Genomic DNA, 17,287 nt, shown 5'->3' on the forward strand with positions numbered 1-17,287 from the left:
AGATACCTTTACTCTTCCACTTTGCTTCTCGTAGCTCATTTACTTTTTGAATTTACTTCTCTTCTAGCATGCTAAGTGTATCTGCCTTGGTTTAAAATAATTTTTTCTGGGAATTATGAAGATATATTCCCTTTGGGTTTTTTTGACATCCAATGCAGCAAGGAGAATTGTGATAATAATTTGATTCTTACTCCTTTGTAGGGTTTATATCTTCACACTGATATTCTCAAGTGTCACCGTGATATATGTAGATTTAGGTGTCTACAAATTTAACCTGCTACACACTTCATATACCTCTCCAATCTGGAGGATGCAGGTCATCTTTTTGGTCTGGGGAACATTATTCTAATATTTTAAATATTTTTCTACTTTTGATTGTTTTATTTTTGACTTCTAGAAACTCAATTACATAGATGCTATAAATTCTACACTATTCTGCCAGATCTCTTCACTTTTATTTTTCATCTTTCATTCTTTTGTCCCTTTGTTTGAAGAGACCTCTGTTTCAGCTAGCTCGGCCCTCTAGTTTACAGGTAGCTATGTCCTCAATTTAGTTGACCTCTTTGTGTTTTGATATTGAAAATTTTAATTTCTAAGATGTCTAGTTGATTGCTGTTGAGTTGATGTATTTGCTCTCAAACATTTGTTTTTCAAGATGCTTTTTCCAAAGTCACTTCATTAATAGTTATCCTCAAGTTCCAATTTGCTAGAGTTTGTGTTTCTCTAAGGAAAGCTTGACTTTGCTGAAATGTTTGGTAATTCTTGCTTTTTATACTCTTCTCTGGATTTCTGTCAGCCTTTCTTGATTTTCTGTTGGCCTATCTGTGAGTGCAGTCTTTGCTTATTGCAACTTCCTGGGTAATGCTGGGTGTGCAGTAGAGTATTCTTGGTCTAATAGCTTGTCTTGCAGCTGTGGAGAAACCTCTTTCTTCTAGGTTACCAGTTCCCTCAGGATATAGCTTTCACAGCAAAAACCTACATTTTTGGCCTCTGGTACCCCAGGTACCCAGCACCACTGTCCGAGTCTCCCCCTTCCCAGTGTCAGGCACCTCTTTTCATGTTTTGAGGAATATTTTCTTCTTCACTGTGACCTCCCTACTCTACTTCCTCAACCAACCTCAGTCTTTGTGGAATTCTATGTTGAAATTTATTAACCTAAGGCATATTCTGTGGTCATTGTGTAGTAAATATTTGCTGTATTTATTATAAAATTGAGAATTTAGGTTTCTCAGCTCTACCAGGTCAACTCAAACAGAATATCCACTTTTCTACTAACATGCTATGGTTTTCTCCTATGTGCTACAGTCTCTTCTTCCTTTTTATTCCTTGTGGGATTATTTCAGAGAGATTTTGAGGGGACCCAGGGATAACCTATGCTGTTCAATCTGCTGTGCTTAATCAGACTGCTCTGTTTTAATCCCTTGAAGAATTATACTTGCTGGTTAATGTAGAATCTTCACATCTCTAATCGCAGTGGGATTATTTTGCTTCTGTGCTTTGAGAATCAGTTTTTGGTACCAGGGTTATATTTATTTTATAAAACAGCTTTAGTAGCTTTCCATCTTTCTTTTTACTATGAGATAGTTTAAATTTCAATCAAATGTAAACGTCTTAAAGAATTTAATAATAGACAGTGGGCGGAGCAACATGGCGGCGAGGAGACGCTGCGAGTAAGATCTCCCATTAAAAAAAGTTAATAGGGAGGAAAAGCGGCAGGTCCCAGTGAGAACTGGGACACGGAAGATAAACGGACGACTCCAGCAAACTGCCCGAAGAAGAAAGTGGCCATAAAAGAGGACTAGAAGGGAGGGAAGCGCAGAACCCTGCTCCCCTCCCCCGCCCACAGAGGCGGCACTCTCCGACCGGCAGAGAGGAGGGAAACAACAAACCAAAACGGCCAACAAGAAAAACGGACACAGCAAGCGGGACTGTGAGTGGAAAGGAACTATTGCAGCCACCACACCCAGTGAACGGGAGCTGAGGCGAACCCTGCAGGATCCACCGCGGAGGTGAGCTCCAGGCGCCATTAAAGAGAGCCCCGCCCCCCAGGAGGAGACCAGCACCAGCACACAGCCCCGGCCGCCCGGCTGCTTGAAACTGACAGATGACTCCTGGAAGAACCAGAGGGGAACAGAGAAGCCCACCCAAGATGCCGGCCAGTCCCAACAACACAGTGTCCCAACGCATACGGCAAATTAGAAAACAGACAGTAGGGAGGAGAAGAACCACACGCAACCTAGCAACTCTCCAGAGAAAAAGCACACCACAAAAAGAAAGCCAGCCCCCAGATTGCAAAGACAATAACTTGGAAGAATTTCTGAGCCTTCCAGAAAGAGAATTTAAAATTGCCGTGATTAAAAAACTGACAGAAGTCATAAAGGAAAACAATGATAAGGGAAAAATAATCAGCGATCAGAAGAATGCAATTGAGTCCCTAGAGAGGGAAAACAATGGTCAGAAGAAAGAAATTGAGTCCCTAAAGAGGGAAGTAAAAGAAATGCAGGAGATCAAAGAATTAATGGAAGAACTAAAGAATTCTGGGAAAAGCAATGAAAGCAGAATAGATGAAATGGAAGAACGAATAAGTAATCTTGAAGACACAGAAATAAAAAGAACCAAAACAGAAAAGGAAAGAGAAGTACGAAGGAAAAAGAACGAAGAAAGACTTCGGGAACTATCGGACTCCATGAGGAAAGGAAATATAAGAGTTATAGGAATACCAGAAGGAGAGGAGAGAGATGTAGGAACAGAGAAAATATTCAAAGAGATAATTGAAGAGAACTTCCCAAATGTGAAGAAGGAGCTGAAAATTGATATACAAGAAGCAAGAAGAACACCAAACTTCCACGACGAAAGGAAAAATACAGCAAGACACATAATAGTAAAGCTCCCAAGAATCCAGGACAAGGAAAAAATAATGAAGCTGGCAAGAGGGAAGAAACAGATAACATTCAAAGGAAAACCAATCAGGCTGACATCAGACTTCTCCGAAGAAACACTACGGGCAAGGAGAGAGTGGAGGGACATAGTCAACAGACTCCAAGAAAACAGATGCCAACCAAGAATACTCTATCCCGCAAAGCTCTCCTTCCTCTTTGAAGAAAGAATATGGACCTTCCCAGACAAACAGAAACTCCGGAATTTCATTGCAACTAAACCCCCACTCCAAAAAATACTACAAGGAGTCCTAAAGCCAGAACCTCAGAGGGACGAATAACAATGAAAGAAGGCCAAAAAAAAAAAAAAAGTTATTAAAAGAATAAATAAATAAAATCAAAGGAAAGACAAACACAATGGCAAATACAGATGTTAACATATCAATATTAACTCTAAATGTAAATGGACTAAACTCTTCAATAAAAAGACACAGAGTCGCAGCCTGGATTAAGAAAAAAAACCCAACCTTTTGCTGTCTCCAGGAAACACATTTAGCTACAAAAGATAAAAATAGGATCAAAGTTAAAGGATGGAAAACAATCCTACAAGCAAATGGACCAAAAAAGAAAGCAGGAACAGCTATACTTATATCAGATAAAACAGATTTCAAACTCAAAAAGATAAAAAGAGACCCCAATGGTCACTACATTATGATCAAGGGGACAATACTTCAAGAAGAAATAACACTCATTAACATATACTCACCAAACGAAGGAGCACCAAAATATATCAGACAACTGTTGTCCTCTCTGAAAACAGACATCAGAGAAAACACATACGTAGTGGGAGACTTCAACACACCACTATCAACAATGGATAGATCAACAAGACAAAAAATAAGTAAAGAAACCAAAGCTCTAAATAAGGACCTAGAGCAATTAGGCTTAACAGACATCTATAGAACACTAAACCCCAAAAAAACGGAGTACACATTTTTCTCAAGCGCACACGGATCATTCTCCAGGATCGATCACATACTGGGGCACAAGACAAACATCAACAGATACACCAAGATTGAAATCATATCAACCATCTTTTCTGACCATGAAGGCATCAAACTAGAAATAAACCATAAAAGAAGGCAAGGAACTTTCCTACCTCATGGAGATTAAAAACCACACTACTGGAAGACCATTGGACTAATGAGGAGATCAAAGAAGAAATTAAAAATTTTTTTGAATTGAACGACAAGGAGGACACTAATATCCTAAATGTATGGGATGCAGCAAAAGCAGTAATAAGAGGAAAATATATAGCAATAGAAGCTCACATCAAGAAACAAGAAAGAACGCAAAGAAACAACCTCATCTCGAAGCTCAAAGATCTAGAAAAAGAACAACAAAAAACCCCCAAAACCAGTAGAAGAAAAGAAATAATAAAAACCAAAGCAGAAATAAATGAAATTGAAACTAAAATAACAATCCAAAAGATCAATGAAACCAAGAGCTGGTTTTTTGAAAAAATCAATAAAATAGACAAACCCCTAGCCAGGCTCACAAAGGAAAAAAGGGAGAAAGCACAAATAAACAGGATCATCAATGAAAGAGGAGAAATCACAACGGACACAGCAGAAATCAAAAGAATAATCAGTAACTACTATGAACAGTTATATGGAAACAAGTTTAACAATCTAGAGGAGATGGACAAATTCCTACAACTCTACAATCACCCAAAGCTAGATAAAGAAGAAATAGAACACCTAAACAGACCAATTACAAGCAGCGAAATTGAAATGGTAATCAAAAACCTCCCCAAAAACAAAAGCCCAGGACCTGATGGATTTACAAATGAATTCTACCAAACATTCAGAGACAAATTAGTGCCTATCCTTCACAAACTCTTCCAAAAAATTGAGAAGGAAGGGACAATACCAAACACGTTTTATGAAGCCAACATTACACTAATACCAAAACCGAACAAGGACAACACAAAAAAGGAAAACTACAGGCCAATCTCCCTAATGAACACTGATGCAAAAATCCTCAATAAAATTTTAGCTATCAGAATCCAACAATGTATCCATAAGATAATTCACCACGACCAAGTTGGATTCATTCCAGGGGCACAAGGATGGTTTAACATCCGAAAATCAATCAACGTTATCCAACACATCAACAAAAAGAAATATAAAAACCATATGATAATATCAATAGATGCTGAGAAAGCTTTCGACAAAGTGCAACACCCATTCATGATAAAAGCCCTTGAAATTCTGGGGATACAAGGAACATACCTCAACATCATAAAGGCCATCTATGACAAGCCAACAGCCAGTATCATTCTCAATGGTGAAAAGCTGAAAGCAATTCCATTAAGATCTGGAACAAGACAAGGATGTCCACTCTCACCATTGCTTTTCAATATAATACTGGAAGTCCTAGCCAGGGCAATAAGACAAGAGAAAGACATCCAAGGAATCCAAATAGGAAAAGAAGAAGTCAAACTATCACTATTTGCAGACGATATGATATTATACATAGAGAACCCCAAAAACTCCACAGAAAAGCTAATTCAACTCATCAATCAGTTCAGTAAAGTGGCAGGATACAAAATCAACACGCAAAAGTCAGTAGCCTTCCTATACACAAACAATAAATCTGAAGAAGAAGAAATCAAAAAAACCATCCCTTTCGTTATTGAAACAAAAAAAATCAAATATTTGGGAATAAATCTAACAAAAGAGGTAAAGGACCTATACAAAGAAAACTATAAAACACTGTTAAAAGAAATAGAAGAAGACACAAAGAAATGGAGAGATATCCCCTGCTCATGGATTGGAAGAATAAACATTATTAAAATGGCCATCCTTCCAAAAGCAATATACAGATTCAATGCTATTCCAATCAAAATTTCAATGTCATTCTTCAAAGAAATAGAACAATTATTGATGAAATTCATATGGAATCACAAAAAACCCCGAATAGCCAAAGCTCTCCTGAAAAAAAAAGAAGGGAATGGAGGCATCACACTCCCAGACTTCAAACTATACTACAAAGTCATAATCATCAAAACTGCATGGTATTGGAACAAGAACAGACATACAGACCAATGGAATCGAATAGAAAATCCAGAAATAAACCCACAGATTTATGGTCAACTAATCTTTGACAAAGGAGCAAAGAATATGCATTGGAGCAAAGAAAGTTTGTTCAATAAATGGTGCTGGGAAAACTGGGTCGCTACATGCAAAAGAATGAAGCTTGACCACTACCTCACACCATACACAAAAATCAACTCAAAATGGATTAAAGAATTAGACATAAGACCTGAAACCATAAAATATATAGAAGGAAATATAGGCGAAACACTACGTGATTTGCACATCAAAGACATCTTTACAGACACATCACCCAAAGCAGTGATAGTGAAGGCGAAGATAAACAGCTGGGACTACATCAAATTAAAGAGCTTCTGCACAGCAAAAGAGACAATAACAAAAACAAAGAGAAACCCCACCAACTGGGAGAACATTTTTGCACCCAACACTAATGATAAAGGACTGATCACAAAAATCTGCAAAGAGCTGATGAGACTCAACAACAACAAAGAAAATAATCCAGTCAAAAAATGGGCAGAAGAGCTAAAAAGAAACTTCTCTGAAGAGGAAACGCAAGTGGCCAACAGGCATATGAAAAAATGTTCAACATCACTTGTCATCAGGGAAATGCAAATCAAAACTACCATGAGATACCATCTTACACCAGTGAGAATGGCACATATTAAAAAAACTAGCAACAACAAATGTTGGCGAGGGTGTGGAGAAAAAGGAACTCTTCTGCACTGTTGGTGGGAGTGCAAACTGGTCCAACCACTGTGGAAAGCTGTGTGGAGATTTCTGGACCTACTAAACATAGAGCTTCCATATGATCCAGCAATTCCACTCCTAGGTATTTCCCAAAGGACACAGAAACATCAATTCCAAAGAACACCTGCACCCCTATGTTTATAGCAGCACTGTTTACAATAGCTAAGCTTTGGAAACAACCCAAATGCCCAAAAATAGATGACTGGATCAAGAAGATGTGGTACATATATACCATGGAATATTACTCAGCATTCAAAAAAGATAAACACATGCAATTTGCAGCAACATGGATGGCGCTGGAAGGGATCATGCTCAGCGAAATAAGCCAAAAAGAAAAAGAAAAATACTGGATGGTCTCACTCATAGCAGGAATCTAGAAAACTTAAATAAGGGACCAGGAAAATGAATAACTATAAGAAAGTGAAAATCAAAATCAACAAAAAACTATGAACCAGAGACACTTTTAGGGGGCAGGGGCGGGAGGGGAGGGATTGGGGTCAGAATGGGGGCGCTGCAATTGTATGGGGAATATAACAATAAAATTTATTATCTAATAAAAAAAAAAAAAAGAATTTAATAATAAATTACATGGGTGCCAAGTCTTTGAGAGGAAGTTATCGACAACATTTTAAATTTATAGCTCAGTTATTATTCAATAGTGGTTCTTTTTTAATTGCATCAGTTTCCAAAGTACATTTTTTTTTCAGCTCTTCCCCTCTCACTGAGGTTCTCTGTTTTATTTTTATATAATTGTGTGTGAAATTTTTTCTGTTAGTTTCTTTATTGGATCAACCAGTACTTTATTTTGTTTTATTATTGTTATTCTTTGTCCTCACAAAAGGATCTGGAACTTTCAATATTTATTGATTTTATGACTTTTATATTATAAACACTAAATTAGAAATTACCTTCTGGTGTTGTTAAGAATACTATTTCTCTAAGTTCTTAAAGTGAGTGCATTATTTTATAATTTGTCTCTTATTATACTATTGATTTTTTTCTAATTTATAGTTAACTAGTATAACCTTTAAAATTAATTTAACATAAATAGAGAGGTTTGTTGGTTTTAGATTAATCAAATGATTGCTCAGACAAATAAAAGGAAATTAACACTGGGGAAAAATAACGCTTGGTCTCACTGGCACATTATTAACCAAGATAGCTGAGTAAGTTTAAGGTTAGAAGAAGAAAAGATACCCTAATCTGCTGAATCTATTAGCACACATCTGAAGGTTACCCAGGGACCCCAAACTGTTAAGAAGTGCATGTTCTCTTGGGATCCAGCCACCCATGCACACAAAGGCAAGGGAAGCACACTTTTCCTGTGAAAGATCTTTAACACAATCAGCGTGTATTGTGAGAGAAGAAAGGATATTCCTAATAATAGTTTCCCAGTAAAACTCCCCAAATTACCTATCCCCTCATGAGCAAATGCCCAGTCAAACAGGTGGGCCTGAATTGGGGCCATGGAAACCTGAAAGCTTGTCAGAAGTCTAAAGCACTTGCTGGTGGGGGATGGCAGCAAATGTTTTTGTACATTATTTGTACTGTCTTAGAGAACTGAGACAAAAAGAGGATATCACATCAAAACAACGGCTGCCATTATCAGCCTCCCCATGTCTCTCGCTCATGTCTCTCTTACAAGCCTCCCCAAGTCCCTCTATGCAAGGCAAAGCTGGAAAAACAAGAGCCCCAGAGCCTACCTGCTTTCCATGTTATAGCTTTACCTGGCCAGTCAGCTCTGTCCCTAGTTCCCAGTAGCTCCCTGCTTAGCAAGTCCAGTTTGTGGCACACTCTGGCTTTTACTCCAAGGCAGCTGCATATAAGTGGGTGAGGGGAAAACGGTGCCTGTTCAATGCTCTTCATTGTTCTTCTCGTTTTCATGGAGATGACTCTAACTATTTCCCAACTTGGCTGCACATTGGAATCATTTGGGAAGTTTTTTTAAAAAATTGCAATGCCCAGGTTGTACCCTAGACCAATTGTATAAGAATGGTGATGGAGATAGGCATCAGTCTTATTTTTAAATTCTCAGGTGATTGGAATGGCAGACAAATCTGGGAGAATCACTGCAGCCTGATTTTCTTAAACTATGTTCTCTCACCAAGAACACTGACCTCATCTTTGAGCTGGTTGGAAATGCAGCATTTCAGGCCCCATGTCAGATCCCCGGAGTCAGAATCTGAATGTTAACAAATCCTAGCTGATTGTACTCACATAATTTGAATGGCAGGCCTCCAAAACAAAATTGGCAAAACAGACCTATTTATTTGAATAAAATTTAACTGGAATACTGTCACACCCATGCTTATTCATTTGCATGTAGCATTTTCAACAGAGCTGGGTAATTGTGACTGAATCTAAAAAATAAACTCTTTTCAAAATAAAGAAAAAAGTTTTTAATGCTTTTCAACCTTGATGCCTCATTAGAATCACCTCAGAACTCGGCTCATTAAGTCAGAATAGGGAAAAAGTGAGACCCAGATATCCATCATTCTTAATGCTTCCCAGGTGATTAAATGTGCAGTCAAGGTTCAGAACCACTGCCCTAAAAGTACAAAGAGAAAATGTAGCTTCTTTTAAAAAGGCCTGTTTTTATGTTGGAGGTGGCCATTTTGAATATTAAAGAAAAAGAGCAGCAGTGATGGGAAAATTGAGATATCTGACCATTAAACAAACTTTTGGGTTCAAAGGGAAAGCAAAAACACCTGAGGCAAAATTTTAGATTTTAGATTGAAGATTAAAAGAATGACAAACTGTGTGAGATAATATAGTCCATTTAATGTCCTAATTTATGTAAGAGTTCAACTAAATAAATGTGAGAGGAACACAGGTCATCTGGCAAAGACCACTATAAGGAACTTTTAAGAAGAAAAATAAAATTAATAAGTAAATGAAGACATAATTAACTATTAACAAAGAAAAGCAAAAGCAAAGAAAGAGTGATGAGCTCCTGTTGGGGGTTGGGGCCCTTCAAATTTGGATTCTTACTTTTCCTCCTTCCTTCTTTCCCTCCCTCCCTTCCTTTTCCTTTCTCCCTCCATTCCTTCCTCATGACAATTGCCTTGGGGTTGTGGACCAAAGTGCAAACTGTGAGGAGAGTTTGGCCAGATGATCACAGTGTTTGGAATTGGAACTGACCGGCCAAAGTCTGTCCAGGGCAGTGGTGACAAATTGGGGGCTTTGTGGAATTAGACAAATTGAGTTGAAACCTTGCACAGTTGCTTTGAAACTGTGTGCTGGAACACTATCTAGGCTGCTTATGCTTAGATCCTTACTTCTGTTGTATGGATTAAATAAGATATAGTTAAAGGTTATGGCACATAGAAGAAGTAAATTAAAAATAATAGAAGATCTATCATAATAGATTTTTTAAAAAGATTTATTTATTTATTTATTTATTTATTTATTTATTTATTTATTTATTTATACAAGAACCGGGATACAGGCCAGATGCACGGGAAAGTGAGAGGATTCACCAGAGACAGAGCGGGGAACAGAACAGGCAGACTGATGAAATACACTGCTGAGGGGAGCAGTGGGCACGGCAGGAGAGGTCTGCAATGCCATGTGGGACCCTCGCCGGCTGGGATAGAACTGGCACTGCAGAGGCTGCGGAGAGCTTCACAGCGCGGTGCTCAACCACCTGCGCCACCAGGGGAGCACCTCTATCATAATAGATTTATATCACTGTCAGCATCATCAATTATTCACCAATTATTTAAAACAATAATAACAGTATATGTACACTGTTATTATTATTATTATTACACTCACACCAGGGGTGTGAGTGTGTGTGTGTGTGTGTGTGTGTATGTGTGTATCCTTTATATATTAGTGATCTTATTGAGAGCATGCTCAGAGCTAGATCAGCTGTTTACCTCCAGTGAGAGTGTAAGACCTTGTGGCCTGCTGCATTGATGTTTCCTACCTTTATTTTTCCATCTCAATTAAAAGAAAAACTTTTATTTTATTATAGTTTTGTGAGTCACTTTAAAATGTGGCAAGCTACGAACAAACAAGCAAAAAGACAGATGCAAATAACATGACTTCAAGATAAAAGTTTGGATTATTTGTATTCTACTTTTGTTTTGAACCAATAGTAGTGTTTGTTAAAACTACACTTTTCAGCCTCTTGCCCCATTCTGTTTTAATAAGATTTGTGAACTTTGAAACTGTTTTGAACAAATAATATATTTTCTAAGAAGTTGAACATTTGAAGTTTTTTTGTTGTTGTTGTTGTTGTTGTTGCTGGTATTGCCTTTACAATTGAACCTCTACATGGCTGGGTATAAAAATCTTGTCAGGTTGTTTGTCCTACTATTTTGAGTATTGCCCAATTGTCATTAAACACTTGCTGTCATATAATATTATTGAGTTGCATAAAAGTGTCCTCACTTGGCCACTTTATTATTTTTTTTTCACTTATTTTTAATAAGTGAAAATAAGTGAAGGAGAAAACATCAGATACTTCTCAGCACTGGTATCCAAGAGCTGGTCATTCTTTTCACCTTTCAATTTTATCATATCTCGAAAATTCATTCCTTTTATGTTCTGGTCAATACTTGTCATCAATGTTTTTGAACAGTCGTTTGCAACACATTTGATTCATAGGTTGGATCTCTGTGATCTCCACTCTATTTCTATTTTCTTAAATTTCACCTTATTTTCTCCCTTTTCTTATTTTCTCCACTTTCTGAGATTACTTCTCGATTTTGTACTCTATATCAACTCTGGCTTTCAGCAGCACTGTCAGCCTTTCATCAGTTTGGTTAGGACTGTATCTTGGCTCCTGAGCCTTTTCATTTCATGAACATCCCTTCTCATCTGTGCACAATCTTGTTTAATAAATGCAGTATAAATATCATTTAGAAGAGTAGATGGATGTTATATATATATATATATATATATATATATATATATATAAACCCTGTTCCTGAAGGTAAATCCTTTTCAGATGAGAAATTTTCTTTTTTCCCCTCTCATGCAATGTGATTTCCTCTCATGGGTTTTAAGTTGGTTTTTCCTTGTTGTCTTGAACAAGGAGGAATCTCATTGGCCCCAAAGAGAAGCCCCCAAGAGAAGCTGTTAAGGGGAGAACATCCAGTCTGATACATCCTGTGGTCCCTAGTGACTCCCCACTGCTTCTGCTCACTTCCGTGCATTGGACATCATCCTCCCCTTAGGGCCTCATATTTGGAGATAGAATCAAGTCTTGCCCCTTGTTGAACTGCCTGTTCAAATAACCTAGCCCACCCTTGCTTTTTAGCACAGTGCTTGGCACTTGGGGATACTTAATAAAATACTTTCTGAAAATATCCAAAAGTAAAGGCCTTCGGGAGATGGTAGAATATTGGAAGTGTCTCAAAGCTCTGATAATCAGTATTTTGTCAGCAATTCTCCTGCCTGATGACCAAGTAGTAAAGCCCTCTGATTGACTCAGAATGTTCTTAACTCATGAATTTAATATTAACAGAAATATATTTTGCCTTGGGTTCTTAAGACAAAAATAATTTGTATTTTCTTTAACCCTTATTTGTGTCTTCCTTCCACCTCCTCCTCTCTTTTCTGCCATCTAGAAACTGGCTCTTTTCCATTCAAGAGAGGTAGCTGATTTAGAAAGGACAAACATTTATCTTAGCACCTAATAAAAGTGGAATTATATAAATTTTGAATCCTGAAGTTATGGGGTGTGATATCTTACTGATCTGATTTTTTTTTTTGATTGGGAGAAAAATGTAAAACCTTGTAGAAAACAGATAACATTGTGGGCTAACTCTTCATTTTATAAGGACTAAAGGTAAAAATTAAAAACAAAATCCAGCAAAGACATAAGGTCATCTGACTTGTTCTTGATTTTCTCTTAGCACAAAGGTTACCCTGAGCTATTTCCAGTATTTTTTAGAGACAAAATCAAAGTCAGATGACTGGGTAACTTAGAAAATGGCCTCAGTCAGAGAAGGGCAAATAAGCATCCTCATTAAGCTGGGCTCTTTGACTGAAATTTCCTCTACAGGGGCTTCCAGAGAGACCCCCCCCTTAATGAAAGTCAGATTACTGGCTGAGATTAAACCAGTTAAGAATCAGAATGGAGGACAGTGTCCAAGGTACCCAGTGGTTCAATCATTGGCATGGACCCGTCCGTCTCCCTTCCACCCTGGCAGCTATAGTCAAGTGACAGAGGGGGAGCACTGAAACCACGTGTTGGAAGTAATGTGTTTCTGTTTCACTTCTCTTCCAGGTTTGAGATTTTTAAGAGCTCTCAGACTGATACAGTTTTCAGAAATTTTGCAGTTTCTGAATATCCTTAAAACAAGGTAAGATGTTTGTTCTCGTATTTTTTTCTTCCTTCCTGTCCCCACTGCCAAGTTGTAAATATCAGGTGTGTTTGCTTTTGCCACAATAAAGTTTAGAGTCCTGTTATTCACAGAGTGATCTATCACAGAGATCTGGAAGAAGCGTAGGGTAGGCAAGGCTGGAGACTAGCTGGCCAGGAGACACAGCTGTGCAGGTGGGGCAGTAGACAGCTTGCGGGGACCTTGCTGGGTTATGGGAAATAAGCTCAGCCTTCACGGGAAGAGATGCACAGGGATGAGAGAAGGATCTGCTCATTGATTGGGAAGTCCTTGCTTCCAGGTTCTAAATGGTGCATTTATTACATCACTAAATAAGAAATTGAACCCGGCCATAAAGGCAATAGAAGCAGGTCTCTTTGAGAGGCAATCACAAACCTCACGCGGCAAACAGAAATCATTTCATTTCAAAGTACATTTTAGATGCTCACTTTATAAGCAGTGTAGCCCCTGGGGCTTGCTCTGTGAATTGCCTTTCGGGGAATATCTAAAAATCTCCCTCCAATGCTCCAGGACTACTTCTGTTAACTGTTTTATGATCTGGAAAACGCGACTGGGCCAGGAGGAAAAATCTCCCTGAGATTTCTCTTCTGATGACCTGTAGTTCACAGAGCTGGCCTCCACTTAGGGCTGCCTTGATGAATAAACTAATAAAAGAGCTTAGACGCACTACAATGTAGAGCTAGTACAGGCCATAAATTTCTTTTATAGGAAATTACACTTTAAGAAGCCCACTCCTAATGTTCCACTTCCTCTTTGGTCTTCACATGTTGGATAAATGATTAAAAACAGGACACCTCTGTGCTTTGTGATTTTTAATTAATACACTTGCATTGGGGTGAGGGTAGGAGACTAGGGTTCAGCACCATTTCCCCAGGGACTAAGGCTAAGACCTGCCTTTCCAGGCCTGTCATGTCCAACATACCTCTAGCCTTGACTTTCCTCTTTGGGTTTTAGTGGTTTTTGTGTGTTTATTTTGGTTTGATTTAATTCTAAGTCTTTGTGATGTAAGGTAAATTCACTCTCTGCAGATACAAAGATGTCAGCTCACTTTACCACAATAAATGTAATTTGGAAAGAAAAGAAAATAAGCATCTAATACCATAGATGCTTATAGTATGTCCCAACACCCTGGCCTGTACTTTCTTTATCTGGAAGTCAGAATTTATTGGTTCTCTATTTAATAGTATTTAATGCTATTGATATAAGATGAATATTGTCATTCCCCATATTTCCTCAGAGTGACAATAACCTTATTTCTACATATTTATGGTTTTCTTTGCAATGGACTCATATTAGTCTTTTTTTTTTTTTAGATTTATTTTTATTTATACAAGAACTGGGGTATAGGCAGGAGGTGTGGGACGGTGAGTGGATTCACCAGATACAGAGTAGGGAGCAGAACAGACAGATGGATCAAAGACACTGCTGAGGGGAATAGTGGGCAAGAGAGGAGAGGTCTGCCATGCCATATAGGTATCTCCCTGGCTGGCCGGGAATTGAACCCGCGCTGCAGAGGCTGCGGACAGCTCCACAGTGCTCCGCCTAACCCGCTGTGCCACCAGGGAGACCCTTCATATTAGTCTTAAGATTAAAATTATCAACAAGCAGCAATCCCCAGTGTTTACCTATATTGTCTTTGGTCCACAGGACTGTATTTTGGGGTAGCATCAATGGGTGCCAATGCTAAGCACTGGGGCTGTCTTTAAGGGACACTTTTTTTTAATGGGGCCTTGTACACGCTCTACATGGGCTAGTTGCCTGTCTCTCTTTTCTTTTGTTGTGCCTCATTTTGATTCTTTGACACCACCATTTAAGGTGTCACTACTCTGGAGAATGACATGAGAGAGCTGTGCTCTCACCCTCTTTCTGTTCCATGTGAATTCCTTCTTATTTGGGAGAATGATAAGCCATTTGAATAAAAGATCTTTTTTAGAATGAAGGGAGAAAGAGACAAGGAAGGAGAGAGAGAGAGAGAAAGAGAGAGAGAGAGACAGGAAGAAAGGAGGAAGGATGGATTAAGAGGGCAGTCAGAAAACCCAGAGCAACAGCCATTCCCCATGCAAAGGGTCTAAAATGCTCCATCTCCTGAAAACTGTCTGCTAAGGGGGCACTGGGAGACTCTGTGTCACTGAGGCTTTGGCAGTCCCAGAATTGCCTTGCAAACTAGCACACTCCTAGGCCATAGGACACTTAATTTATTGTCAGGGCAAAGTAAAGATTCTATTTAAAGGCTCTCATTCCACATTTCATTTAATGCGGCAAATAGTGATGGTTAAAACATGGATTGTGGATCACGCAGTAATTTTTGGGAAAAAAAAAAAGAAAATTCCCTAATGTTTCCTCTAATAATCAAAGTGCACTATGCTTATTGTAAATATGCCAGCAACACATAAAGGTTGAAAGGATAAAGTAAGATTCCCCAACACCAGTGGTTGACGTAACTGCCTTCTTACATCATAGCATTCCAGGGCATGGATGCACCATCATTTATTTAAACTATATATATTTTTTAATTTGGGGAACTAGAATCACTGTACTATCTATGTGGCCTTAGATGTAGCTCCAAGGTTAAATTCTTGAAAAAGAGCATTGGCTATGAAGGCTGGGAGGGAGGGTTTGTGCAGGCAGGGACCAAATTATGAAGGCATTTTGAGGTCATGGATTTGAGCCGAGAGCAAGAGAGAGTTCTGGAAGGGTTTGAGCAGGAGAGGAATGTAGTCAGATTTGCATTTTAGAAAGATGCTTCATTTTTCCCGTCCCCCATGGTATAGAGAGTGGGTTTGTAGACCATAGACCATGAGGCCAGTCGCTGTTGTCCAAGAGCAGGAGTTCAGGAGTGGATCTAGGAGCGCAGGTCAGGTTGAGAAGAGAAGGAGGGGTCTAGAGACATTGAAGGGAAACAATTCACAGAACTTGATTTTCCTTGACTTGGTGCCATTGATTCAACCATTCATCATAGTGTGGTCCAGGCCAGTCCACTTTCAGGGGTGGTCATTTTACCTCCATCCAGCAAAGTCAACAATAAAAATAAGACAATGGCACCTGGCTTAGCCAGAAACAGAGGGAGATGTGGACAATGAGACATCTGTGCTTCTCTGTGGACAGTGGGGGGCATTTTCTGTATTTACCAAACTTGTCTGATTCAGCACACCAGGGACAAAGCTTACAGCTATACTCTCAAAAAGAGATAAAGTCTCTCCCAGTAGCTACAGAATCCTGGGAAAGGTCTCTTATCTACAGCCACAGAAAGGCCTCCTTCATTTTATCCACTAATATGAATTTCTTTTTCTTTAATTTTTTTCTTTTTTTCTTTTTTATTTTTATATAGAAGAATTGGGGTGTAGGCCAGCGGGGTGAGGGTGAGAGGATTCACCAGAGACAGAGTGAGGAACACAATAGTCAGATCCACTAAAATACACTGCTGAGGGGAGCAGCAGTGAGACAGGAGAGGTCTGCTGCACCATATGTGGGTCACCTCACTGGCTGGGATCAAGCTCAGGCCTTAGGGTGGTAGCCCTGAGACTTAACCCTTAGGCCACCAGGGAGGCCCCCTAATGTGCATTTCTTTCACGGCCAAGGACAGCTCAGGGGATGCAAACCTATTAATGATCATGGAAAACATGAGAATGGTTTTCTTTAGATGAGTTCAGTTTTTATAAGATTACACACCATCCTTCCCTCAAGGCACGGGAAGGATCTAGAATCTAAATGCTGCCAATCCTGTAGCCACTGGAAGCTTTATGTTGGTCTCAGCCCCCTTGGTTTGACTGTTACTGTCCTGGTGGCTTTTGCGATGCAAGCACATGACCCTGTCCCTGCTACCTCTCCCTCCTTCCTCAGAGCCCAGGGCCACCTGGTGAGGTGCGATTTTCAGACTATGGAGAAAGTGCACCAAGAGTTAATTTTGCATCGTCTGCACAGAGCTTTTAGATGATGGCCTGACGGCAGAGTTTAATTTGGAAAGCAAATTTCTAATACTAGGAAATCTGTAATGATGCCATAAAAATAATCAGATTTTAGTGCGGAATATGGACCCTTTCAGCAGCAATGATTAAATGTTCTACACACAGCAAGAGCTCCCTGAAGCACTATTAATATCACCATGACAATCATTTAGAGATTAATAATCACCCTATTTAGGCCATTTTTCCAAAGCACCAAGAGGCTCAGAGACTCCAATAGTTTGAAT

At 39.0% G+C, this 17,287-nt stretch overlaps 1 protein-coding gene across 18 annotated transcripts in view; it reads left to right on the forward strand.

The window, feature by feature from the left end:
• The window catches only part of KCNMA1 (potassium calcium-activated channel subfamily M alpha 1), a 696,711-nt gene that overhangs the window by 462,908 nt on the left and 216,516 nt on the right, over window positions 1-17,287 (forward strand). For all 18 annotated transcript variants that reach the window (XM_054689909.1, XM_054689921.1, XM_054689920.1 and 15 more), the window contains one exon: window positions 12,984-13,059. In XM_054689909.1, the coding sequence (XP_054545884.1) occupies window positions 12,984-13,059 (76 nt within the window). The remainder of the gene's footprint in view (window positions 1-12,983; window positions 13,060-17,287) is intronic.

Source organism: Talpa occidentalis, unplaced genomic scaffold (assembly GCF_014898055.3).
Source record: "Talpa occidentalis isolate TD23 unplaced genomic scaffold, MPIMG_talOcc4v2.1 talOcc4.8, whole genome shotgun sequence".
In the NCBI taxonomy this organism is placed as follows: domain Eukaryota; kingdom Metazoa; phylum Chordata; class Mammalia; order Eulipotyphla; family Talpidae; genus Talpa; species Talpa occidentalis.